Source organism: Monodon monoceros, unplaced genomic scaffold (genome assembly GCF_005190385.1).
Source record: "Monodon monoceros isolate NGI ecotype Baffin Bay Population unplaced genomic scaffold, NGI_Narwhal_1 Super_Scaffold_4, whole genome shotgun sequence".
NCBI lineage: Eukaryota > Metazoa > Chordata > Mammalia > Artiodactyla > Monodontidae > Monodon > Monodon monoceros.
Window position 1 is genome coordinate 7076592 of NW_021703781.1, and position 26399 is coordinate 7102990.

General features: G+C 34.9%; 1 protein-coding gene across 1 annotated transcript in view; it reads left to right on the top strand.

Moving 5' to 3' along the window:
• RYR2 (ryanodine receptor 2) overlaps positions 1–26399 on the top strand; it is a 721906-nt gene that overhangs the window by 351078 nt on the left and 344429 nt on the right. The window contains exons 12-15 of the mRNA XM_029245584.1: positions 3795–3916; positions 12913–13096; positions 15441–15576; positions 25603–25698. Of these exons, the coding sequence (XP_029101417.1) occupies positions 3795–3916; positions 12913–13096; positions 15441–15576; positions 25603–25698 (538 nt within the window). The remainder of the gene's footprint in view (positions 1–3794; positions 3917–12912; positions 13097–15440; positions 15577–25602; positions 25699–26399) is intronic.

The window sequence follows — 26399 nt, forward strand, 5'->3', positions numbered from 1 at the left end:
GGGAAGTAGTGGGGAAGAAATGTTTATTTTCAGTATATTTCCTAATCGTAACACATACACATTCCAGTATGGATTGTTCAAGGTTATTGCTATCTTCTTAGAGTGACCAGTGCTGATATTAGTGGAGTGGGAAGCTAATCCTGCTTTGATGGAGTTGGGCTTAAGTGCATCCCTGTACCACCTTCCTCAGAGCTTCGGATGGAGAGCCTGGGACAGCTCTCCCGCAGACCCGTATAATTGTTATAATATGATCGCTTGTCTTTGGGGTCTTTGATCTAGGCTCATAAATTTAAATGTGTTTGTATTCAGTATTTGTATAGCGTTCATTCTGTCCCACGACTGAGCCTCGCTGTTTTTAACTTTTTATCATGGAAATTCAAATATATGCAAAGAGAACAAAAGGGTACGATGGACCCTGTGTATCCATGCATCGGTCACCTTCAACGTTTTCAGTGCTCTCCACTCATTTCATTTATCCCTCACCCTGTTGTCATTATTATTACTCCACTCTCTTATTCCTTAACCATGGATTAAAGTCAGAGTGGGACTTACATTCTGCCTCATAGGCTAACAAAGAGCTTGCTTTATAGAAGAATTTGACAGGGGTGTTGAGAAGCTAACCAGTCTTATTTCCATTAGTAAAGTAACATGTGAAACAAACTTAATAGGCCATAGAAGAGATAATCTAACACAATCTCTACTGTAAATGTATTACTACTTCTAGAACCATCTGTTACATTAAATCTTTATCGAGAGACCTCAGTGTGGGCATGACAGGTGAGGACTTCTCGGCCTAGATCTCCTAATTTTTATACACTTCCCAGTTAGCTAGTATCTTCAAATCATTTTATTTTTCGAGAAAAGCATGTTGGTGGTATATTCGCCAAATCATTACATATTTGAAACTGACTTTCTGTTGTTGTTTCATATGAGTAAAACCTTGGTTAGCTAAAAAAAATGTCTGAATCACTTTTCATAGGTTTTATGTATCCCGCTTAGTGTGGGTATTCATGTTTTGCTGCAGAAATATAAATTCACTGATTATGCAGTGATACACGTACCATACTGGGTGTTCCACATGTACAGTTTATACATTGTATTACATTAAAAAAAAACCCTGAAAACTCTGAATTATGAAATGCATCTGTCACCTAGGATTTTCTAAAATTTATTTTATTGAAGTATAGTTGATTTACAATTTTGTGTTTGTTTCTGGTGTACAGTAAAGTGATTCAGTTATACATATACATACATTTTTCTTTAAGGTTATTGAATATAGTTCCCTGTGCTATACAGTAGGACCTTGTTGTTTATCCATTCTCTGTATAGTAGTTTGCACCTGCTAACCCCAAGCTCCCAATCAATCCCTTCCCCACCCCCTCTCTCCCTTGGCAACCACAAGTCTGTTCTCTATGTCTGTGTCACCAAGGATTTTTAATCAGCACACATAGGTCTTTTAAAACTGACAGGAGAATTGTGCAGCGTATCTTTGGCCTCCTTTTCTTACAGTTGTAATTTCTTTCTCAGGAGCACAGCTAGTTTCTCTCCTCCAGGTCAGCTGTCTTCCCCTTTGGCATTCCTGTCGTTCTTACCCAGTCTCTGCATTTTGCTTCTCAGATGTGTCCCCCAAATCACTCACTTTGTTTTCTTTGATGCGGGTCTGTTCCTTAATGTCTTTCCATGTCTTTGAAATTTTAGTTTTCTTGTCTTTTTCGTTATCTCACCCAGGTCACTTTTTATCTCAGCTTGCTGTCTTTTCATCTATTCTGGTTGTTCATCCCCGTATGACTTACTGCGAATTTTCATAGAAGTTATGCCTTCTTGCATCCTGTGGACAATTGAAATAGTTTATATATTTAAATAATATCCTGCTATTTCTATTTTATCTGACTTTTTAAAAAATTAGCAATGATTGCTAAATTTTATCCGTTGGAGAAAAAAATCATGTTTTAGTGTCTTTTACTTTGTTGATAAATAGGTTAATAGACATCATGATATTGAAGAATCCTTACATTCATAGACTAAACCCAGTTTGACCTAGTTCATTATTCTTTTGTAATCTTATTAGATTCTATTTATGTTTAATTTAGAATTTATCTAGAATTATCATATATATTCACTTTATATATTAATTTTTCTTTGTTTATGGGTACTGAAATTTGAATTTCATACAGTTTTCAGGTTTCATGAAATATTCTTTTCTTGGTCTTTTTTCAGCCATTGAAATTGTAGACCATTCATAGCTCACAGGCTATATAAAAATAGGCAGTGGTCGTAGTTCACTGACTAGTCTACCATGAAGAGTATCATTTCTTTGAAGGTTCATTAGAGCTCACTTGTAAAACTGTCTAGTCCTATAATCTTTTAAAAATTGGATCTTAAATTTCCTTTCCAATCTCTGTTTAATAAATTGGTATCCTCAAATTTTCTACTTTGTTGGGCGGATTCCTTTTGATGATTTTTAACTTGCTGGGAAGCCATCCTTGTCCTCTGGAGTAGTCAGTTTTGTTTTTAAATTTAAAAAATTTTTGGCCATTAAGTTCCATATAGCATTGTCTTATTATCATTTTATAATTTTAATGTCTTTTGTATCTTATATTCTTTTCTCTGTGTTTTTTTCTTTCTTTCCATTTTATCCTTAGCCTGGTTTGTGAGAGGTTTAACTATTTTATTTATCTTCTCAAAAAATAAACATTTCGTGTTTATTCATCCTTTTCTCGTATTTTATTTGATTTCTAGTTCATTAAATTCTCTTTTTATCTTCATTAATTCCCCTTTTCTATTCAATTTGTTTTTCTTTTTTAGAGTCTTAAAGTGAGTAATACGTTCCTTCACTTTAGTCATTTTTTTCTTTGTCAATGAAGGCATTTAAGGCTACAAAATTGACTTTGAATACAGATGTATCTGTCTCATTGATTTTGGTATTAGGAGTTCCTCTTTACATTGCTTTCTAGGTAGTTTATGATTTTAGTTCTAGTTGCTAATTTTAGTTCAGTATACCTGATTAAATGTCCTAGAAACATCTTGCTGTTAGTGTTGAGTGAAGGAAGTTAGGCACAAATGGCTCCATTTACATATAGTACACAAGCGACCTTTGCTGTTGAAAGTCATGAAGATGGGGAACATTGTGGTGGATGGGGCAGGAAGGGAGCTCCAGGACAGGTTTTAAGGTGCCATATTATTCTCTTTCTTGATCTGGGTGTTAGTTATGTGGTTTGTTCACTTTGTGAAATTGACTCCGCTGTTCACTTAATATTTTGCACTTATCTCTTCATGTTGTTCTTTCATAGAATGTTCAAAAACATAAAGCTAACAAGAGAACTAATAAAATAAAAGCACATTTTTTTTTAAAGAACTGAGGTGTCTTAGAAGCATTGCTCAGTACTTATTAGGGAACCCAGCTATGTTCAGAACTACCGAATAAATGGTATCCCATGTAATGTTTTCCTTTGCTTCTTTGTTCAGAGTTTGCTTAGACTGTGGATGAATCATTGAACATAGATATGTGAAAACATTCTAGTGATTGTTTTTCAAATCAATATATTTATTGATTGGTTCTTTAAAACAACAACTGATTCATCTTTAAAACAATAGCTGAATAAATATATTGAATGACTAATTTGTACAGGGACCTGTGCATATTATTTTACCGGAACCTGACAGCTTACAGTTCCCTTCACCTGTCTTTTGAGTCTGTTTACTGTGATGGCTCACCTTTTTGAGTTGCCTACTTCTTAACACCCATTTGAAAAAGAGATATTGGGAGTAATGGTGTTATTTCTGCTTTCATGCAGGCTATTATGCATCATGAAGGTCACATGGATGATGGCCTAAATTTGTCCAGATCTCAGCATGAAGAATCACGGACAGCACGTGTCATCCGGAGCACAGTCTTCCTTTTCAATAGATTTATTAGGTATATTGTCCTTTGTCGTGGTGGTTGTTTAATATTTCATTTTAATTTTCTTATCAGATTTACAAGTAAACAATTCTAAAATATACTATGGTGGTAAATCTCATACAATTTGGCAGTTCTGCAGAACCCGTTAGAAAATGCTAGTTAGGTGATTTTAAGTCTTTCTTTGAAATGAATTTTTTAAAAAAGACTGTGGTTTTAAAAATTATATGTGTAACTTGTAATTGATAGCTGTATGTCAGAATTATTCTCTAACATATCCCTATGCTAGCCCTTTCACACTGGAGGTAGTACAGCCTACATACTTCATGAGTTTTGAACTCAAAAAAATGATTCTTGCAATAAGTAACCTTTCCCACCCTAAGAATGGAAACAATTGCATATCTACAAAACTAAATCAAACTTGTGTCCAACGTGTTCTCTGGGAACATTATACCAATATATACTCTGGTTGGTGATGGATATTATGTATCTCTTTAAGCTTACCAATTTGATGGGAAAAAGTGATATATATGTGTATATGTATTTATTTATAGTAGGTACATATTTACTTATAATTATTTTAAAAATTTGCATTTATGTGAGAGTTGTGAAAAATGGGTGTTGACCAATTTTCTTCATTTATTTTTTTCTTTGTGATTTACCCTATTATTTGATAATATTTCTATTAGGCTGTTATGAGCTTTTGTTATGTTAGTGTTACTAATTTCCTATAATCATATATAAATTGCAAATATTTTCTCAACTTACTGGTTTGGAAAGATTTTAAAGTGTTTTTTCATCAGAGTTTACTCTATAAATCAGCATATGAAAGACCTTTGCCACCCAAGATTATATAAATATTCACTTAATTATTCTCTGCTTCTTTTATAAACCATCCCACTGTGTGTGTGTGCATTTGTGTGCATACTTTCATGAAATCAAAGAATGTGCACAGCATTCGGCTTCATCATATCCTTAGTATTCATCTCACCTCTCTGCCTCATCTAAACCCTAACCCTTTTTAGAGGGAGTAAGGCTTAGAGATGGGGTAGGCATCAGATTCTTATCACTTTTTATGGTACTTCTTGTAATAAATAAATTTTTGACTTTGAAATTATAACTTATTTTAGGATCAGTTCAACTTAGATTTTTTTCCATCTTGTTCTTTCCATGGTTCTTTTTGACTACAGCCTAATCAGTTCTATAAGGATTGAGGAAAATAATCATAAATCTTTAAAATAGTCTGTTCTCTATGTAATTATATACATCAGTGCTGACTTCTTCAACTACAAAAAGACAAATTTTTATTACATTGTGACTTGTGTGGTATTTTCAGAGGCACTATGGAGATTCCATTTGGCAAGCAAGAGCTAAATGAATACCAGAGAAAGAACTGATTATTTGTTTTAAAATATATTTTGTCAGAAAGATACTATATCCGTGTTGAGACTCAATGTAGTGATGGTATGTCTTAAATGGCATTTTGTATGTTGATCGAGATACGATAATTCATCATGGATGTGATTTGCTTTTTGCACATTTCTTTGCTCAAGACCGATCATATTTTTTTTTTAAAAAGTAATGTCTGTGATTTGGAAGCTTAATTTTAGAATCTAACACTTGCTTAATTGATTAGATAGAGAACCAAACATGGGAAATTTGGATTCTGTGGTAAAAGTACTTACTGAATTATATATTTGCTGCTTCATATTGAAATTCAGTTTTTGTTCGGGTTATTTGAATGAAATTCATTTGTTATCTTGATAAAACAGGTTAGTTATATAACCTATATTTAACTATAGTTAGCTCTCTGTATCCAAGGAGTTTGCATCTGTGGATTCAACCAACCATGGATCAAAAATATTAGGAAAGAAATTCCAGGATGTTTCAAAAAGCAAAACTTGAATTTGAACCATGATGACAACTATTTACATAGCATTTACATTGTATTTACAACTATTTACATAGTATTTACATTGTATTATGTAGGTTAGCGAGAGATGATATAAAGTATACAGGAGAGTATGTGTAGGTTATATGTAAATACTACACCATTTTATATAAGGGACTCGAGCATCCACAGATTTTGATATCTGAGAGAGGTCCTGGAACCAACCCCCAGTAGATACTGAGGGAGGGATGATCATTTAAAAAGATTATCTGATTCCCATTCTGATCTTTAATCTTTTTTTCTGTTTGCCTTGGGTTTAAATTTACTCTTCTTTTTCTTTTCAGAGGATGAAGGCTGACATCATTGATTTGAGACCTTTCTTATGTCACTTAGTGCTAAAATATCTGTCCTTAGTGGCATCTCTCACTCTTTGTTGTGCTGTGTTTCAGTTTCCCTTTTAATTGCTTCTTTGACCAATAGGTTGTTCAGTTTCCAAATATTTGGGGTTTTCCAAAGATCTTTCTGTTACTGATTTCTAATTTAATATCACTGTGGTCAGAGAATATACTTTGTAAAACTGAATGCTTTTAAATTTATTGAGACATGTTTTATGGCCCAGGAAGATCCAAAAAGCAAAACCTGAATTTGCTGCATTCTGGGAACTGTTTATATACATAGCATTTCCATTGTATTTACCACTATTTACATAGTATTTACATTGTATTGTGTCCTATAAGTAATCTAGAGATGGTTTAAGGTGCACAGGAGGAGGTATGTAGGTTGCATGGAGAGACAGGCATGGCTACTCCGAGGCAGCCGGAACAAATTACAGCCCTTACTCTGTCGTTGAACCAGGAACAGTGTTATAACTCAGTCTAAGCACCGGTCCCTTTTCTGTTACCTTCATAGCCAAGGTCATACTAATCAACTCAATTACAAGTCCTCTCAGACATTTTCATAATGTTTTCTGTTAGTTGCTCTACCAGAATATGTTCTATCTTGGTAAATGTTCTGTGTGCACTGGAAAATAAATGTTCCATGTGCCCATTCTCCTTTAATTGGGTGGAGTGCTAAAGAATGTCAATTTGATCTAGATGGGTGATAGTGTTGTTTAGATCTTCTGCTTCCTTACTGATTTTCAGTCCGTATGTTCTATCCATTATTGAGAGAAGGGTATTGAAATCTGACTATAATTGGATTTTTCTGTTTCTCCTTGGCAGTTCTGTCATTTTTTTCTTCATGTATTTTGAAGCTCTGTTATTAGGTTCATCAAAAAATTTAGGATATAATAAACTGACCCCTTTATTATGAAATCACCTTTTTAAAATCCCTAGTGATATTTGCTATGACATCAACTTTGTATGATGTTAATACAGCATTTCTGCTCTCTTGTTTTCCTTGGTGTTAGCATTGTATATTTAAAAAAAAATCTTTTACTTTTGACTTACTCTTGTCTTTAGAGTCAAAGTGCCTTTCTTTTAGGCAGTATGTACTTGGGTTTTGATTTTTTATCCAGTTTGGCAATCACTGCCTTTTAATTGTGAAGTTTAGTCCATTTATATTCATACGATTATTGATATATAAGTTTGCCTGCCATCTTACTATTTGTTTAGTATTTGTCCCTTCTCGTCTTTGTCCCTTTTCCTTCTTTTTCTACCTTCTTTTGGGTTGAGAATTTTCTGCAATTCCATCTTATCTCCTTTTTTTGTTGGCTTGTTAGTTATAATTCCTTTTTTGGTTATTTTAGTGGTTGCTTAAGATGTTTAGCATACAACTTTAACTTATCACAGCCTACTTTCAGGTCATTTTACCTTTGTGAGTAATATAAGAACATTTCAATAGTATACTTCTCTCCCAGTCTTTGTGATGTTTTTGTCATACGTTTTGCTTTTATAGATGTTATAAACCCCACACTACATTTTTATCATTTTTATTTAAGGTCAGTTAGATTTCAAAGAGATTTAAATAATAACAAATGTACCTAATATTTTGTGCATATATTTACCATTTCAGGTGTTTTAATCTTTATTATTTTTTTGAGGATTTGCATTTCCTGTGCGTAGTTTATCTTTATTCCCAAAGTGCTCTTCTTTTAACGTTTCTTATGGTGTAGGTCTCCTGGAGATGGAAACTTTGGCTACTGTATGTCTAAAAATGTCCTATTTTACCTTCATTTTAAGTGATTTTTTTTCTGGGTATAACATTCTAGGCTGACTCTTTTTTTTTTTCTTTTGGCTCATTGATTTTTCTTCTTATTGATGATTATATTTTATTCTTCTTTACCTATCTGGTCATTTTTCTTTAGTTGTCAGACGTTGTAAATTTGTTGGGTACTGGATATTTTTGTCTTCCTGTCAATATTTTTGAGTTTTTCTGGGAGGCAGTTAAGTTACTTGGTTAAGTTTGATTCTTCTGGAATTTGCTTTTAGGATTTTTGGGGTGGGTGCAGATCCGTGTTAAATCTAGGGCTAATTATTCCCCACTCTTGAGGCAAGACCATCTGTATACTCAACCTGATGCCCCATGAGTTACGAGGGTTCCCAATCTGACTGCTGGGAAGAGGCACCATTTCGCATCCCATGTGAGTATCGGTTACCGTTTTCTCTAATTATTTCAGAAGGCTTTGTTCCCTGCCCTGGGTAGTTTTCTCACGTGTATGTGTTGATCAACCCTCTGCTGAATATTTGAGGAGAACCCTCTGTATTTCTTCAGAGTCCACTCCTGTGTAGCGGTCTCCTCTCTGGTACTGTGTCCTGCAAACTCTGGCAACCTTGGTCTCCCAGACTCTCAGCAATGTCTCCTCAACTCAGGGAGTCTTCTTTGCCTCACCTGGGTTCTCATACCTGTATCATAGCCTAGAAATTCTCCTAAAGCAAAGTGGAGCCATTGTAGGACTCACCTTGGTTGTTACCATATCTATCCTTTATCTCTTGATGTCCAGTGTCTTGAAATGTGTTCTTCTCCAAATATTTTGTCTTTCTTGGAGAGGGAGGAGGGTTTTTCTTGGTTTTCTTTATCTTGGCTGAAAGCAACGCAGATGTAGTTGACACATGAAATTCGTATTTTGAGATGCGATTCCATGTTTCCTCTGGAAAATGTAGTCTAATCTTTGCTAGTTCTATATTGGTATTTTTTTTCTCCTTCAGATTTCTAATCACAAGCCCTTCATCAAACTACCATGTTTTCCTGGTTATCCAGCATCTCCTTTTAAAAGTGTGTCTCTTTCCTTTGATGATGTAACAGATGCTATTGATGAAGATAATGAGCCTGTTTCTCTTTTTTACACTTAACTGACCTTAATTATGTATTAGTTTTTCAAAAATTAAATTTTAATTTAGCTTTATTTTTTTTCTGTTCTTTTCTTTCTAGAATACTCACCCGCTGGTTATATTATTTTAATTCATCATTTTTATATATATTTCTATATATATGGATTTTACTTATGTGCTTGTTAATATTACTGAATTATTTGAATTCCTGAATTTATATAGCTTTAATATAGCTTAATGTAATTTAATATAGCTTCTTTAATATAGCTTAGAAACTTTGAAAAGCTTTACGTAATTACAGAACATTGTAAAGCGTATGTTATTTTAAGTAACATAGTTTGATCCTTCTATCACATTCATAAAAGCACTAAAAGTATTTAAAACCTCAATATCTTTATAATATTTTACAATATCCATATATTTTTCAAAGTAAAATTTTTTAGGTATTCATTTTATTAATGTAGATTTATATACTATTAAGAGACTCATTTAAAAAATGTAGACTCAGACCTTTCTTTTTTACTTAGAGTGGAAGTTGAGATCTATTTTGTTTTTGTTCATTTGTATTTTTCTTATGCAGTTTATTTTCTGTGACCCTTCTGGTCTCTTTCCCCAAGGTTAGGGTAGTGGTGGTGGTGGGGTGTGTGTGAGGGTGTGTGTGTGTTTGCATTTGTTTTCATGTATAGGGGAAAGGGTTCTATTTTTCTGCACTGTTAAAAAAAGGTCTAGCTTTTTTTCTTCCAGGTATATTAATAAATGTATTCTTTAAATTTTTTTTTTAATTTTTTAATTTATTTTTTATACAGCAGGTTCTTATTAGTTATCCATTTTATACACATTAGTGAATAAATGTATTCTTGAAGTAAATGGGGTAAGGGAGGAATGTATGTTTGTAATGTGATTTAATCTTCAAATTATAAAATGTAGAGCTGGAATTCATGGCTTTAAGTTTTGTTGTGACATAGCATGCTTCTACCACCGTTGATTTCCCCTAATTATTTTTTTTCGTTTTTTTTGTCCTTGATAAATTAAGATGAAAAATGTCTCTTTATTGGAGAGTCCTAAAACTTATAATCATTAACATTTTTTAAACTTTTTATTTTATATTGGAGTATAACCAATTAACAATGTTGTGATAGTTTCAGGTGCACAGCAAAGTGACCCAACCACACATATACATGTATCCATTCTCCCTCAATCTCCCCTCCCATCCAGGCTGCCACGTAACATTGAGCAGAGTTCCCTGTGCTGTACAGTAGGTCCTTGCTGGTTTTCCATTTTAAATATAGCAGTGTGTACATGTCAATCCCAAACTCCCTAACTATCCCTTCCCCTCTGGTAACCATAAGTTCGTTCTCTGAGTCTGTGAATCTGTTTCTGTTTTGTAAATAAGTTCATCTGTATCATTTCTTTTTTAGATTCCACATATAAGGGATATCATATATTTCTCTTTCTCTGTCTTATTTCACTCAGTATGACAATCTCTAGGTCTATCCATGTTGCTGGAAATGGCATTATTTCATTCTTTTTAATGGCTGAGTAATATTCCATTGCATATACGTACCACATCTTCTTCATCCATTCCTCTGTCGATGGACATTTAGGTTGCCTCCATGTCTTGGCTATTGTAAACTGTGCTGCAATGAACACTGGGGTGCGTGTATCCTTTTGGGCCATGTTTTTCTCTAGATATATGCCCAGGAGTGGGATTGCAGGGTCATATGGTAGTTCTACTTTTAGATTTTTAAGGAACCTCCATACTGTTCTCCATAGTGGCTGTACCAATTTACATTCCCACCAACAGTGTAGGAGGGTGCCCTTCTCTCCACACCCTTTCCAGCATTCATTGTGTGTGGATTTTTTGATGATAGCCATTTTGGCTGGTGTGAGGTGATATCTCATTGTAGTTTTGACTTGCATTTCTCTAACAATTAGCAATATTGAACATCTTTTCAGTATGCCTCTTGGCCATCTGTATGTCTTCTTTGGAGAAATAATCTATTTCGGTCTTCTGCCCATTTTTTGATTGGGTTGTTTGTTTTGACGATATTAAGTCTCATGAGCTGTTGGTAAATTTTGGAGACTAATCCCTTGTCGGTCATATCATTTACAAATATTTTCTCCCAATCTGTGGATTGTCTTTTCATTTTGTTTATGATTTCCTTAGCTGTGCAAAAGGTTTTGAGTTTAATTAGGTCCCATTTGTTTATTTTTTAACATTTCCATTATGCTGGGAGACGGATTGAAAAAGATATGGCTGCAATATCATTAACAGTTTTAAGAGTCTTGGATAGCATTTGTCTGACAAGAGGCTTCTCCTGGAAAGCAATTGAATGGTTATATTTCTGATAGCAGATATATTCAACCTAATAACCTAAAAACTGACATTTGCTATTATTTTCTCTTCAGGTTTGAAAATGTAGATAGTATATTTGAATTACTTTTGAATTTTATTTACTTTTGCATGATGGGATTTGAATTTGACTTTGTTATATTTATCATTCAACTAGAATTAATGGGTTAAAATGTTTAGAACAGCAATGTTACATTGCATATGAGTATTCATTTTAGAAAGGGAGAAATAATTTTCTTCTGACAAGTCATTTCTGTTGCTTTTTGGGCATAGAAGGCCTTGTAGAGATGGCAAGACAAGGTAATAGATGAATTTCATTGATATACTTGATTGGGAATTACAGGTAGAAACTTTAAGATAGTCATGCAGTTTTACTATTTGAACTGTTTATAAAGCTGAAGTATAATATTCCAAAATTATTAGTAATATTTATGTAAATGATATATTTTAAATAATAGCATCATAAAGTTCAAAGATAAGCTAATTTTTCATTTATAAGGTTTTTATTGTTTTTTAAAATAAAAATTGTAATGCAGTCAGATAACTAGAAAGAAATATTTCCTTGGAATAAAATATTGCCGTATAATTTTGCCAATGCAGAGAGCAGAAAAGGAAGTATAATATTTATGCATCAAATTTTGTCATGACTAATATGAATGTTACTATATCAACTATAGTATAGGCATTTTCCCATTCTTTTATGGTATCTGTTGGGTAGGTTTTTACTGAGCTTTTTATTTTGGAATAATTTTGATTTACAAACATTATGCTTTAAAGTGTTTCTTTCCAGATACATACAAAGCTATGAGTTTTAAAATTCAGAGCCTCAGAAGACCAACAAATTAACACATTTACATGCCAGTCATATGCTTTTCTTTAAAGGTTAGAAAATGCAACTCGATGCTGTTTCTTAATCTACTTCTTAAATACATCTCTTTCAGACAATGGAAAAACATGTTAATATATTGTTTTCTGATTAATAAGTGAATTTTCTAAATTATTATCATTGGGATATATCTTTAAATTGGCAGGAATTAGGCAGGATGGCAGTGAGTGTCAGTGATAGCATAGCAGTTAACGGTGTTTATGCCAAAAACAAAACAAAACAGAACAAGTAAATGTCAGAATTATGAGCCTGGGAAATTGCATCTCAAATGGTGAAGTATATAGTGTTTTAAAATGAAAATCAGTTGGTTTCTAAATATTGAGACCATTGGTTTTGTAGGCATTGGTTCTCCAGATCCTTTAGATTTTCTTCTAGATGAGTTTCTCTTGATACTGGTGTTTTAAATATAGCATTATATATACTTGACGGAATAGAACATTTCTCATTTGAATATATTCATTATTTTTGTTTGAGGAAAATTAGGGCCTTTCTTATATGTTCCTTTTACAGGCATATAGGGAGAGAGAGTAAAGCTTTCAATCATCTATAGACTAAAAAAGAATAAAACAAAATTGTGAATCACTGATGTGGAGAAACATTTGTTATTTATTTTAGGGGCCTTGATGCTCTCAGCAAAAAAGCGAAGGCTTCCACTGTAGACTTACCTATAGAGTCTGTAAGTCTAAGTCTGCAGGACCTGATTGGCTACTTCCACCCACCAGATGAGCACTTAGAGCATGAAGATAAGCAGAACAGATTACGAGCTCTAAAGAATCGGCAGAATCTCTTCCAGGAAGAGGTGAGTTTCTACCAATGATCGTTTCTTTTCTGTCGTTGTCTGGGGAAACAACTTCTTGCTGGGGAAGATTCTCTATCTATTTGACATCTGCATTTTGAGATATACATGAGCAGGTGTAAGGGAACGAGGGAACCAGGCCTTGGGGGAATCCTGCAACGGTTTTTATTTCTCTCTCAGTAAGTATTAATTTTAAAAGATGACACTCTTTGCTTCTCTGGCAAAAGATGTTTTATTTTGCTCTCTGCTCAGCTTCCACTCTGATCATTGTTGTGCAGTAGTTTGCTTCATGCTCGTTATATAAAAACAGACTCTCAAAAGCGTCTAAATGGATACAGGCTTTGGAAAGTACAAGGGTTTTCGAAGTGTTCAGCAGGTTCCTTGGGGCTCCTTGGAAATGCTTCAGGATCCACTGGAGCCTTGCGTTGGGGATGGAAGTTGCCTGGGAGAGGGCCACCTGGGAGGCAGGCTGCAGACTCCCTCCTTGGACAGAGCACCCCCATTTTTTCTTTTTGCATATGTTAAGATTCTGTGTATGATTTTATTTTCCGGAAGTTCCCCTGCTAAAAAGAGCTCAAGTGCATATTTTATAGGCAGAATAACAGAAGGACCAAGTGATACCTCTAATGGTCCTGATGCTAGTGTCCAAACTAGTACCATGTATTCAAGAATTTCAGTGGGAGGATGTCAGAGTTGAGCTGGCACATCAGGCCAGATCAGCAAGTCTTCCCGTTCTTCTCAGTGCTCCCTGTATGTGGATTAATGCATTTTTCTGAGTGAAAGTATCTTTGTAAAAAGTATTTAAGAAAAAAGGTTAGTGGACATGGTTGAGTTCCCATAGTTCCTAAATCTATGTTCTTCTAGTTTTAAAACTGTTTCCTAACTTTCCATCAAAAGCTGTTGAAACGTACATTAATTTTTGAGGATTTTTTTTCACTGCGTAGAAAAGAAATGACCTATCTAGAGCTCACAATGGCATGAAAGCACAGGAAATGTCAACATAAACCTATAATAGCAACATGGAATCGTTTATTGGGATCATTTCTTTTTGTACATGCCAAACTGTTAGGTATACTACACTTATTTAATATCTAGAAAAATAAAATGAAATATTGGGCTGTGAAATTTTGAAATATTGACTTGGATTAGTGTTTTCCTCAATTTCTCATATAAGACAATCTGAATGGGAACCTAGAAATGTTCTCAGGGTCATAATGCCTCTTACATTCTTTGTGTGAAGTAAGTTAATTTAATTTGTCAACTCAAGCTCTTCCTTTCATGGGCTTTGCCTCATTTTGACAACGTTGATCTAGAAAGCATAATTTGAAAAGTAAAAGCATAATTAAAAGCATAATTTGAAAAGTAGACAGCTTCTTACAAAGTTCTGTAATGGATTTTTGATTTGCTTTAAAGATACGTTTTCATGAGCTTTTCTTTATTAATTTAGTATATCTTCAGTTTACTGTTAAAAAGGAATGATTGATGTTGATGATGGTGTCCTCCCTAAAAGTAAGGATCTGCTCTTACGCTTTTGCAGAGTAGGGGAAAAAATCATTTCCCGCTACTCGGGTTCATTGGTTGGGGCCCTGCAGTTTAGACCGACAAAAGATAGATGTACAAGAGTACAACAAATAGATTATTAACGTGTGCACCATGTGTATACGTGGGAGTACTCAGTGATGGGTAACTCCAAGGAGTGGTTAGAACTCAGGTTTATGTAGCATCTTAACACAAAGAATAATAAATACGTAGGGAAGTGATAAGACGAAAGGAATTTTGAGCTTGGAGGGGCAACACATTGTGGGAAGGAAATATATGGGAGAAGCTAGTGGACAGTAAGGGCTAGTTTGATGTGTAGATCAAACATCGTCTCAAGCATCCTCCTGCCCTTCCTGGTGGAACAGAGAAGGGTAGGGAATTTTTTCGTGTCCGCTTTTTCTCAACTGCCTTCAGCCCAAAATAATCCTTGTGCCCAAGTGGCATGTTTTGGGGTGGCACACTCTGAACGCTGTCACTTACGGTAGAATACTGTTATGATGGATTCATCATTCTGCTATTACGCCTTGCAAATGTAAGTATGAAGTACATATTTTTATATTGTTCTGCTTCTGTTTGAGAATAGCACTCAGGATTTAAAAACCACTCGAATCATTTCAAGAACATTTTATTTCACAAGCAAGTGTGTTTCTTCCTGTCCTTTGAGTAAACGAGCTCAACGTTCTTTATGATTAACAGACTTACTTTGCGCCAGGCTTTTTTTAAAAAAAAAAACAAAACAGCTTAGCATTTTTTTTTTTCCCTGTGAGCAGAATCGCAGTTTCTGATGGGGACTTTTCTACCCTTCCAGGGAATGATCAACCTTGTGCTCGAGTGTATAGACAGGCTGCACGTGTACAGCAGCGCTGCACACTTTGCGGATGTCGCTGGGAGAGAAGCAGGGGAATCCTGGAAATCGATTCTGAATTCTCTGTATGAGTTGCTGGGTAAGAAGTATGCTTGGGCTTTCAAGGCACCCGATTTACGTCTATTTAATGTGATCGTGTAACAGTTACAGCAGCTTTATAACATGCTTCTTAATTGAGGCTTTCAAGTTTTACTTTAGTTGCACTAAAGTCAATGATGTTTAGTATTTAAGCCCATCTCTGAGCGTGACAGGTGGCCAGAGCAGTAGTTTTGCCTTTGGTTAAAGGGGGCGAGTCATCTAGGGTGGAGATCTGTATCGGCAACTTCTAGGTAACTTGGCATATGCTCAGCAAAAATTGCAGTGGTATGATGCATTCCTTTTCACGCTTTGCAGACATTCATAAGGTTGTTGGATGGCTTCAGTGTGATGATGTACGTCAGAGGCTTAACATTAGCATATCATTGTTCCTCTTATCATATATGCCCACTTCTTTTGGATACTTACGTTGTCATCTTCTCCCTCGTTAATATAGTCATGCTTTCTTCTTCCACTTCTGTTTTTGTTCTTGTTGTTTCTGCCTTTTAAATATGTCTTAGAAAAGGAACTTTAGTTAGAACTGTTGGATATAGAAAGGAAAGTTCTGGATTAGCTGATAGAAGGCCGTAGCATCATGATTATTGCAGATACACCCTTCTCTTGGTTTCCTCATCAGGAAATGGAGGAACAAAGTTTCTTTCGTAGTTGCCTCCGGGCTGAAATGCTACATTCTGTTACTTCACCCATTCTTTGAACCCAGCATCACACATCTCATACATTGGTAGCCTCCATCTCTGGTGCATAGACGGTGCTCAGCAGATGTTTGAGATGTAAACACCTGAGACCGTGTTGCTAGCTGGCTATTGTGAGGTTTCTGGTTAATCTCTGTGCTTCCACTTCTTTTCTCCACCAATCTTTATTTTAGACTCTGAGAAGCCCTCACACACTTCCTCATGCACTTTCATTGACTCTCTGATACTTGGTGTATAACTTGTTCTAGTCTTCGGAGTACTCAAGCCCCACGGCTGGTCTGTCCCTTCCTTTTCACCTGTGACTTCAGCCAATTTATCTCTAGTCATTCGGCATTATGTCCTGCCTGTCCTTACCTCCAATCCAGTACTATCCCTCCAGACTGTCTAGAATTATTTTATATCAAAGACTTGATATACAGGAAATATATATTTCTATTGAAAATATATATTCTATATTAAGTATGTATGTATGTATACAGCATATATTTCTTAAGTATATGCATTTATTTCCTTAATTCTTTACATCCCATTTGATTAAGGAAGGATTTAAGGGAGCTATTAATTAAAATTGACATAATTAGGACCCCCTAGAACTCACATCATAATGGAAGATAGCATAATAACCATATATGTCACTAAGAGAGCACACAGTGATTTCAGGCAATGAATGCTTTGTGGCTTTTAAACTAATTTTTTCATGCAACGAAAGACATAAATTCTGAATGTACTTTCCGCATGTATACACACACACACACACACACACACACACACACACACACACACACTCACTCACTCTTAACTTTAACTTCTATAGTTTCACACTGCTATTCCTCAGAGGGTTTTTGTTAATCCCCTACCCCCGTGTATGTGTGTGTGTGTGCGAGTATGTATGTGTGTGTGTATATATGTATTATATATATATGAGGCAAAACACTTGAGAGATGTATATACATACATATATATATATATATCTTCAGAAAAGCTTCCTTTTCTCTTTTATCTGTTTTCTCAAATATCTTTCCTCTTAATTGCTTGTATAGTCTCCTGAAGGGGCATCCTTGTTAACAGAGACTGCTTGGAGTCCAATGGACCTGGGTTTTCATAGAAGCTTCATCCATTCATCAAAGATTAATTGATTGTCTGCTAGGGGATATGCCGTAATCTGGGCAATGAGGTGCAGTTGTTAGCAGGATGTAGTCCCTGCTCTCATGAAGCTTATGGTTGAGTAAGAGAGACAGGTGGTGTGCATAGCAAAGCTAGCCACAGTGCTGTACAGTTATTGCCTCAGCCATCTCAGTACACGTTACTGTTAAACCATGTTAGTAAGTGATTAGTAAAAAGACTGATAAATTTGACTACATGAAAATTAAAACTTTTAGCATAAATAATATCATTACAAAATAAAAAACAGTTGGGAATTTTGTAAAATATTCAATCTATATGAAAGACAAAGGCCTAGTTTGTGTAATATGCAGAGTTTTCATAAATGTATAAGAAAAGGGAATATCACCTAATAGAAAAACAGACAACAGATGGCAACAGGTAGTTCACAGAAAAATGAATAAAATAATAAAAGATTCTCAACATGGCAAATAAAGAAATGGAAATTAAACTCATAAGTAGAGATCATATTTCACTTATTAGATTGGCACAGACAAAAAAAAAAGGTAATACCCATCATTGGTGAAAATGTTGCGAAGCATCTTCTTGGTGGGAGTATAAACTGATGAAATTTAAAAAAAACAAACAAACCTCGGTCAACAATACACGTAAAACTTTAAATGGATATATCCTTTTACTCTCAGAATTTCTACTTTAAGAAGTGTATTCTAGAGATATATTTGTGCAACTGTGGAAAGGATGTCCACTGAAAAATTGTTTATAAGTAGCATAAAATTGAAAACAATTTTTCTATCAACAGGGGATTGGTTACATAATTAATAGTATACCTATAGAGTGTAAAACTGTGTTTTTGAAAATTGAGATAAGTATACCATTGGAAAACTGTATGAAACAGTTTCGGTTTCTGGTCTTTTTAGTATGGCAATCTAGGATATGGGGTTAAGGGGGAAAAAAAGCAAGATGCTTACTGTATGCATAGATAGGTTCCAGCTGCATAAAATTAAAAGTATGTAGAGACATATACATTCTTGTATATATATTGGACATTTCTGAAAGGATGCACAGAAAGCTGTTAGGTGGCTGCTTCTTGGGGGAGAGATCTTTTATTTTTCTGTGTGTTCTAATGAACATTTATTCTTAACCTATTTACATGTATTACTTTTAGAATTAAAAAAATAGGTAACAGAAATGTGTAATGCTAGATAATTGATAATGAAAGGAAGAGTTAATATATTCATTCCAGTTGAGTTAAAAAATAGAATATGTCAGCGCATATAAAGAGAATCTTTTTCAGTATATACATGGTAGTTCTAATAATGGTTGTTTCAGGTGAATAGGATTATGAGAGATTTTGTGGCTTAAATGTTCCTTTGACCACTCTTGATAATCTGTTTTTATTGTAGTGAGCACTGATTTCATGCTCAGGAAAAAAATAGTGAATAAAATCTTATGTTGACTGAAGAACCATCTGGCACCAGTAGTTTTTATTGAAGTGGGTGTAATCATAAGACAGGTAGACATGTATACGTAAGTGTATATTTCACCTTGGCTGGAGAAGTCTCAGATCGGCAGTACTTGGAGTTCAGTGTGATACTTATATCTCATTGTCCCTCTTTACCCAGCTATCAGAAAGTTTGCTCCAAGTATCGTTAACTTCAAATTTATTAAGCCTCCTCCCGATTCTTGCAAAAAGGTAGACAGTAGGTTCTTTCATGAGGTTATGTGTGAAATAAACCTCCTCCTTTTACTTCAGCAGGTTTCTTTAGCATGGAGAGAAAAGGGAGAAGGTGGGAATGATAATCTGTAACAATTAAAAAATTTGACGTGGATATATTTAATATGTGTTTAAGTGGTGAAGGACAAAGGCAGACTTATGAGCCTGCCATCTGGAAGACCTAAGGATCTCATAGACACCGATGTTCATAGTTTGAAACGCATCGCTGAGGCATGCTTTCATACATCTTTTCTGACATCCACACAATTAATCTACAGGAGGCTTGCGAGCCAGGATGATTTTCTAAAGATGTCCCGAGAAATGCTCTTTGGCAAATTCTCCCTGTGATTACTCATGTTATGAAAATTCAAAGTATGAAACAAACAGGATAGACAGCTACTCTTTTAGGATGGGAGAAGTTACCAGTTTCTGAGTCCTTAATAAAATTGGCACGAGACAGATTAACAGGAGAAAAAGAAATAGATTTTAATTCATGCCCGTGGAGGTCATAGAAATGAGACCTAAGAAGTGGCCAGAGCAGGCAGCTTCTATACCTTTTAGACAAAGAAACAATAAATTTGTGAGGAATTGACAGGACAAAGAAACTTGGGTTTTGAGTGCCCAACTAATGAAGAATCTAAGCAGAGTTTGGGCTTTGGGTTGTCAATTATAGAAGTAACAGGGTTTGCTTACAAAGGTTTCTTGACCCAGACTCCCTGTTTCTGGTGGTAAGCTTGTCCTTATACCTCCAGGTGCAGGAAGTGTAAATGAATCTTTAATGTGAGAGATTTATTTCCTACTTTCAGGGAGACAGAAAGGAGGGTCAGAGTGTCCCTCTTGCTTTGGCCATTTCTTGAGTTACTTTAATTCAAAATACTCAATATGCCATAGAGGCACATTTTGGGGCAGCCTACTCTGGGAACCCACAGACCGCACTCTTAAATTCTTCAACAACATTCTGAGGGTTTTCTTTGTTTTGTTTGTTTTTGTTTTTTATGGTTTTCAAGATTTAGGAGTGTTCACTTGTTAATCTGAATATTATACATACCTTTCTGGATTATAGTTCTGTTGCCTCCTCATTTGTCTGTGCTGTTTAAGGCCTATTCACTTAGTATCACTAGGCTTTGAAAGTAACTCCAAGAGGAAACATAGTTTTATTTCCTGTGTGTCTCCAGCACCTAGAACAGTGCCTGATACAAAGCAGGTAATCAGTATTTGCTGAATAAATTTTAAAAGTGAGAGTTATCTTTGAAGTCCTTATATCTCAGTCCATCTGTAATTTTCTGATTCTGTTAGTATTTTGAGAAATTTTGAGTCAGAGTTTAAAACACAAAAGCATGAAGACATGGGGATGTTATGATACTAGTAAGAAATACAGAATAGAGTATTTTTAACAGTAATGATTTTTCAATTAAGTGCCAATATTACTTGCATTTCATATTCTGATTGATAAAAGTTTAAGGATTTAATGAGTTACTCAACACCAAAAGAAGTTTGGTTCACTGTACTAGCACTTCCATCATATATGTGCTTAGTTCAAAATATGTTTATAGTATTTAAATTGGGGCTTGCCTGGTGGTGCAGTGGTTAAGAATCCGCCTGCCAGCGCAGGAGACACGTGTTCGAGTCCTGGTCCGGGAAGATCCCACATGCTGCAGAGCAACTAAGCCTGTGCGCGACAACCACGGAGCCTGTGCTCTAGAGCCTGCAAGCCACCACTGCTGAGGCCACACACCACAACTACTGAAGCCCATGCGCCTAGAACCTGTGCTCCACAACAAGAGAAGCCACCGCAATGAGAAGCCCGCGCACCACATCGAAGAGTAGCCCCTGCTCACCCCAACTAAAGAAAGCCCTGCATGCAGCAGTGAAGACCCAATGCGGCCATAAATAATTTTTAAAAATATATAAATACATTTTGCACTTAAGACCAAAGTTATTCCGTAAGAGACTGGATACTATTTATTCCTTAAGAAATAACATACCTTCTAAGTTTCAGGCAATGTGCAAAAGTGTAATAAGACAGAGCGTCAGTTCTAAAGGAGCTTAGAATATGCTAGAAGAAGACCTGCAAACCATTGTATTATATTCACACTTTATTCAAGCTTATATTTGCAGGGCCAACCATAGTGCCTGATGCATTAACGTTAATATTTCTTAAATAAATGAGGAAAAATAGTATGGCGGGTGAAAGGTCTTAACTTTCTTCCAGACCAATTAGGCAGAAATAACAGAGTATTTTAAGGTATAGCATGCATGAAACGACATTTGTCCTGAGTTTGTTTCTGTACATTGAGGTACAATGTAAAGTTGCCATTGTTCTTTGGCCATGAGAGTGGCGCTCCGAGCCATCTGATAACTACTACCACTGTCAGTATTAATGGTATTGTTTTCCTTTCTCTTTTTAAAAAGAAAGTAACTTTATTGTGTTCTTTAACTTAAAAATGAATGCATCTTCATGATAAAAAACTTAGATAATTGACCAAAAAAAGAAGGTAGAAACGACTTTTAAATGTAACCACCCATTTTGGTGTATAACCTATAAAAAATATTTCTTTGACTCTAAATATAACATTAAGTACACGTAAAACATTTCACACACTCACGTACATACATAAACAATAGCAAATCCCTGCTAGTGGACATTAGCTGTGGCCTCATTCCCTGAAGGTTTAGTTGACTTTGGTCCATGTTCCAGTTTCATGGACTGGGGCGGACTTAAGATTTCCCTTTGATGTCTGTACACTTAGGGGCATTATTTGGTTACACTGTCTGCCACTTGCATGCTTCTTCCTTATTATCTGATGTTTCTCTGAGGTTACATAATATCTTGCTGCAGACCGTCACCTCCTCACTGGTTCGTACAAACTTCCATTCTTATCCAGCCTTTAGTGAGTTATTTGTTTGCTTGTTTATTTATTTTACAGAATTTATTGTGGCTTCAGAGGGTCCCTGTGCAGAATCGTATCACAGAGCGTGACCCTTTTTCCTCCCAGCTCCATTCATTCCTTCCCCCCACCCCCCATTTTAGAATAAGAAAATTTCCCCTTTTGACCCGGGGAGAGCTCTCCCACCCTTATCAATGTTCCCCAAGGTCTGTTTCTATCCCAGCAACTTATCATGATCTATTTCTCAAAAAGTCAGCTCTCATTCTCTAAGAAATATTCTAAAAAACTCAATTTCTCCATTCTGTGCACGTGCCTATCGAGTATATACATTTACTTCACCGAAATGGGATCGCAGTCTCAGTATTCTTTTATAGCATTTGTTTCCACTGACTTCTGTATTGTGGACATCTTTCCTCGGCAGTGACTATAAACCTTCATCAGGCTTTAGTGGATGTACTCCACCCTACTGAAGGGATATGTCATCATCTATTTAGCCCACACTCAAGCTGTTTCCAGTGCTTTGCTATTATAAATAGTGTTAGGATGAGCTTTCTTGTGTTTCTCTGTATATTTTTCCATTACTTCAGAAACTCAGCTGATTTTTTCATGGGTAACTTGCTGAATTATAATAAGTCACACACTCTGTTTATTTGGGAAACATACTCTGCACGTGCACACACATGCACACACACATTCATAATGCTCAGGAGGCATTCTGTTTCACTGAGTTCAATTTTCTTTCGATTAGAAGTACATACAGAGTCTATTGAGATCGTCATCTGTTTCATGTGACTTATTAACAGATTTCCTAATACATTTCTGTCTCACTGGAGTATTGAAGCCCCACTTGAGTTAATGCTGCTAATGCACTGCTGAATATGGTTTGTAAATACCATCCTTGTATAAGACTTTGGGATCTGCTTTCATAGGTAAGAGTTCCCTCTAGTTTTCCTTTTGTTAAAAATTTTTTATTGGAGTCTAGTTGATTTAAAATGTTGTGTTAGTTTCTGCTGTACAGCAAAGTGAATCAGTTATACATATACATATATCCCCTCTTTTTAAGATTCTTTTCCCATTCTCTCTAGTTTTCTTATATGCATACTCTCTTTGGTAGGCACTGATATCAAAGTTATACTGTCTTTGTAAAAAAGTAGGGAGGTTTTCTTTCTTTACTTTGGAACAGTTTATTACAGAAATGACTTAATTCTTGAATGTAAAGAAAAGTTTTTGGTCTTTGACATACTTCTCAATGTTACTCGTGGTTTGTTACTCTATTTAGATTTTCTTCTTTGGTCAATTCTGGTGAAAAAAGATATATTTGGAGGCCATCCTCTTACCTAAATGTTCAAAAATTCCAGTACAGAGATATATAAAGTGGCTGTGTTTATAATTCCTTTTTCTTCTTAACTTTGTTCTTTTTCTCTTTTCTTCTTGATTAATGTCATTGGTATATAGCTTATAGTTAAAAAAAGAATCCTTGACCATATTGATCAATCATATTTCAATTTATTACATAGATCACTTCTACTATTTCTAACATATTAATTTCTGCTTTTATTGCTCTCTGTTTTTCCTATTCTACTAGTATTTTTGATATTCTTTTTGTGTATTTTGAAAGGAGCATTTAGTTAACACTTTTCACCCTGTTACTTAGCGATTGAAGTGTTTAGTTTATTTTTCCTTAAGTACAGTTTTTACCATCGACCACTGATTGTATAAGGTAGCATTGCTATTTTTGATGTTTACTAGATATTCTAAAATTGTGGTATTGATTCCCTCATTGACTACAAAATTATTTAGGAGAGAGTTTAAATTTTTACGTAGGTTTTATTTTTATTTCTGCTTTTCTTACTAATTTCATATTTTGTTACATTGTTGCCAGAGAACATAGTCTGTACACCATTTTTGTTTGTAGTAAGTTTAATGAAGTTTTCTTTGTGGCTTACTGTATGATTTTCTTAAACGTTCCATGGTTTATTAAAAGGGTTTATTTGTGTGTTATTAGTTTCTTTAAGAATTACCTTATCTGTAACATTTGACCTCTAGAAAATAGTTAATATCTTTAATTTTAAAAACCAGAAGTCAAAATTAAAGGAGTGGGTTAAATTTTAAACAAATGAAACTCTACAAAGGTTCAAAAACTTCACCGTATACTTTCCCCCAGTTGCTGCTGTTCTACAGATGTTCCTACAGGTTAAAATTAGAAGTCCCACTGAGCATATAGGACTCCTCATTCCTTTACTACACCTCATCCTTGACACACTTGTCCCTCTGTGTGTGTGTGTGTGTGTGTGTGTGTGTGTAGCTGGTTCTTCTTGGTCCCAGAGCTGGAAGAGAGCCTAAGTAATTGAATACATTACGTTGTAATATTTGTACAAGTGTTATGGGGGCTCCATTCACAAAAGAGCTTTTCTCATGCAGTTGCAAGAACTGAAGCCTTCCTGTCTTTTCTGTCATTATTTCTTTTCTTACTTTCAGGCCAGGTAACAACTTTTTGGGGGAGGAAAGAGGAAATGTGAAGGAAGTCTTTAAGTTTAATTGAACTCTGTTGCTACAGGGTCTACTTTGTTTTGCTCTTAACAAGGAGATGAACAGGTGGTATTCTCAAACTTCAGTTCTTCAAACTGTTTCCTAGCACTACCAGATTTTAAATAGTGGTTTTTCTTATAGCAACATCTTTTTCACATTAAACGTATTTTTTATATAAAAATCTCATCAGCCCTTTATAAACAGTTATACAGTTTCCGAACAATCTTATGGGTATAAGAGTAGAATTTACATAAAATATTTACCACATTTGCTTTGAAAGAAGTGAATGATTTAGAAACAATAAAAGTTTTAAATTGAGTATATCAGTTGGGTTGAAAGAGATCCTAAGGGTCACATAGGAATTTCATGTAAGATGGGTTATTTGGTCAAAGAAGTGTAGAAAAACACTAGGTTAAGCAAAGTTAGAATAGATGACTTTATTGCAGGGGTTAGTTCTTAGAGTCTTTAATGTGCATTGTGAATCTCTAAATGGAAAGAAGAGATACGGGGGAAAAATGGTTTTCAAACTTACTAGCCCTCTGCCCTCCCACCCTCTTTTTCCTGTAACATTTAATGATATCTCTTTGCATGTCTGTTATAGTTAACCAGTTCTATCTCCTAGTATTTTGTGCCACATTTTCTGGTAAACTGATGTTATCTTAACTTCTTCATTATATAGGTGAGAAAATTGAGCTCTAGGGAAATTAAATAATTTAGTCTTACAGCTAATTAAAAGAAAGGAGTATTAGAATCCAAGTGAGGAAACTCCCAGGACACTGGTTTTTCCATTACCCTTCATTATGACTTTCCAATATGAAATGTTAACTTTCTCAAAATATAGTCCTTCTAATAAGCAGTATTTTTTTCAGTCTCCATTAATAAATATCAGTTCTTTTTTTAATGTCTCAATTTTTGTGTATATATATATGTGTGTATTTGTATGCGTTTTAGGTATAAAATAAAGGTATTTTGTTTTCGATCCAACATTTTATGGCTACTATTAGCTTACTTTGGTTTTGAACTAGAAAATCACGTAAATGTGAAATCTGCTTTTTGTTTTGCAGCGGCTCTAATTAGAGGAAATCGTAAAAACTGTGCTCAATTTTCTGGCTCCCTCGACTGGTTAATCAGCCGATTGGAAAGACTGGAAGCTTCTTCTGGTATGTTTTCCACTATCTCCTTTTTATGATATATTTTTCCTTTTTTTTTTTTTTTTTCTATTTTATGTCCCTTAAGACAATAAAAACTGAGATTCAGTGCAATATAAACGTTTTCCTTTTACTAGGTTAGAAAGTTTTCTGATTGGTATTTTCATTAGTTATTTCTGAAAAGCAGTCTAACCGTATCTTCATTTACATTTAAAAAAGAATGAATTTCAGAAAGCCACTGAAGAGCCAGAATTCCCATTACTTTTCAAGTCAATTATTCCTGATGTACTAATACATTAGTACATTACAGTACCATACAGGTAAAAGGATTGGTTTGGGTGAATTGTTTTTGTTCTTTAAGTGAATTGAATTTGAAAAAAAAGGATTGGTTTGGAATTCACATTTTTAACTTGTCTTCAAATGATTATGTGGACAGGTTTGGAAAACAAATTAGTTTTCCAAATCATGTAGCACAATAGTTTATTTTAAAGGGATTTAATAAATACCAATAAACAGTCTGCATCATTGTAAAATAGTTAAAGGCAATAAATCTGATACGTCTGTCTCTAACAAGTATGTTACTTTTACGTTGTTGTGGAGATGTACCTGTGCTTACCAGGCCTGCCTGAACTCTGGCACCGCAGATTGCCTCAGGGACACCCCAAACTGAATCTATTGCTCCTCCACCTGTTTGCCTAGTGTTCCGTTAGCTG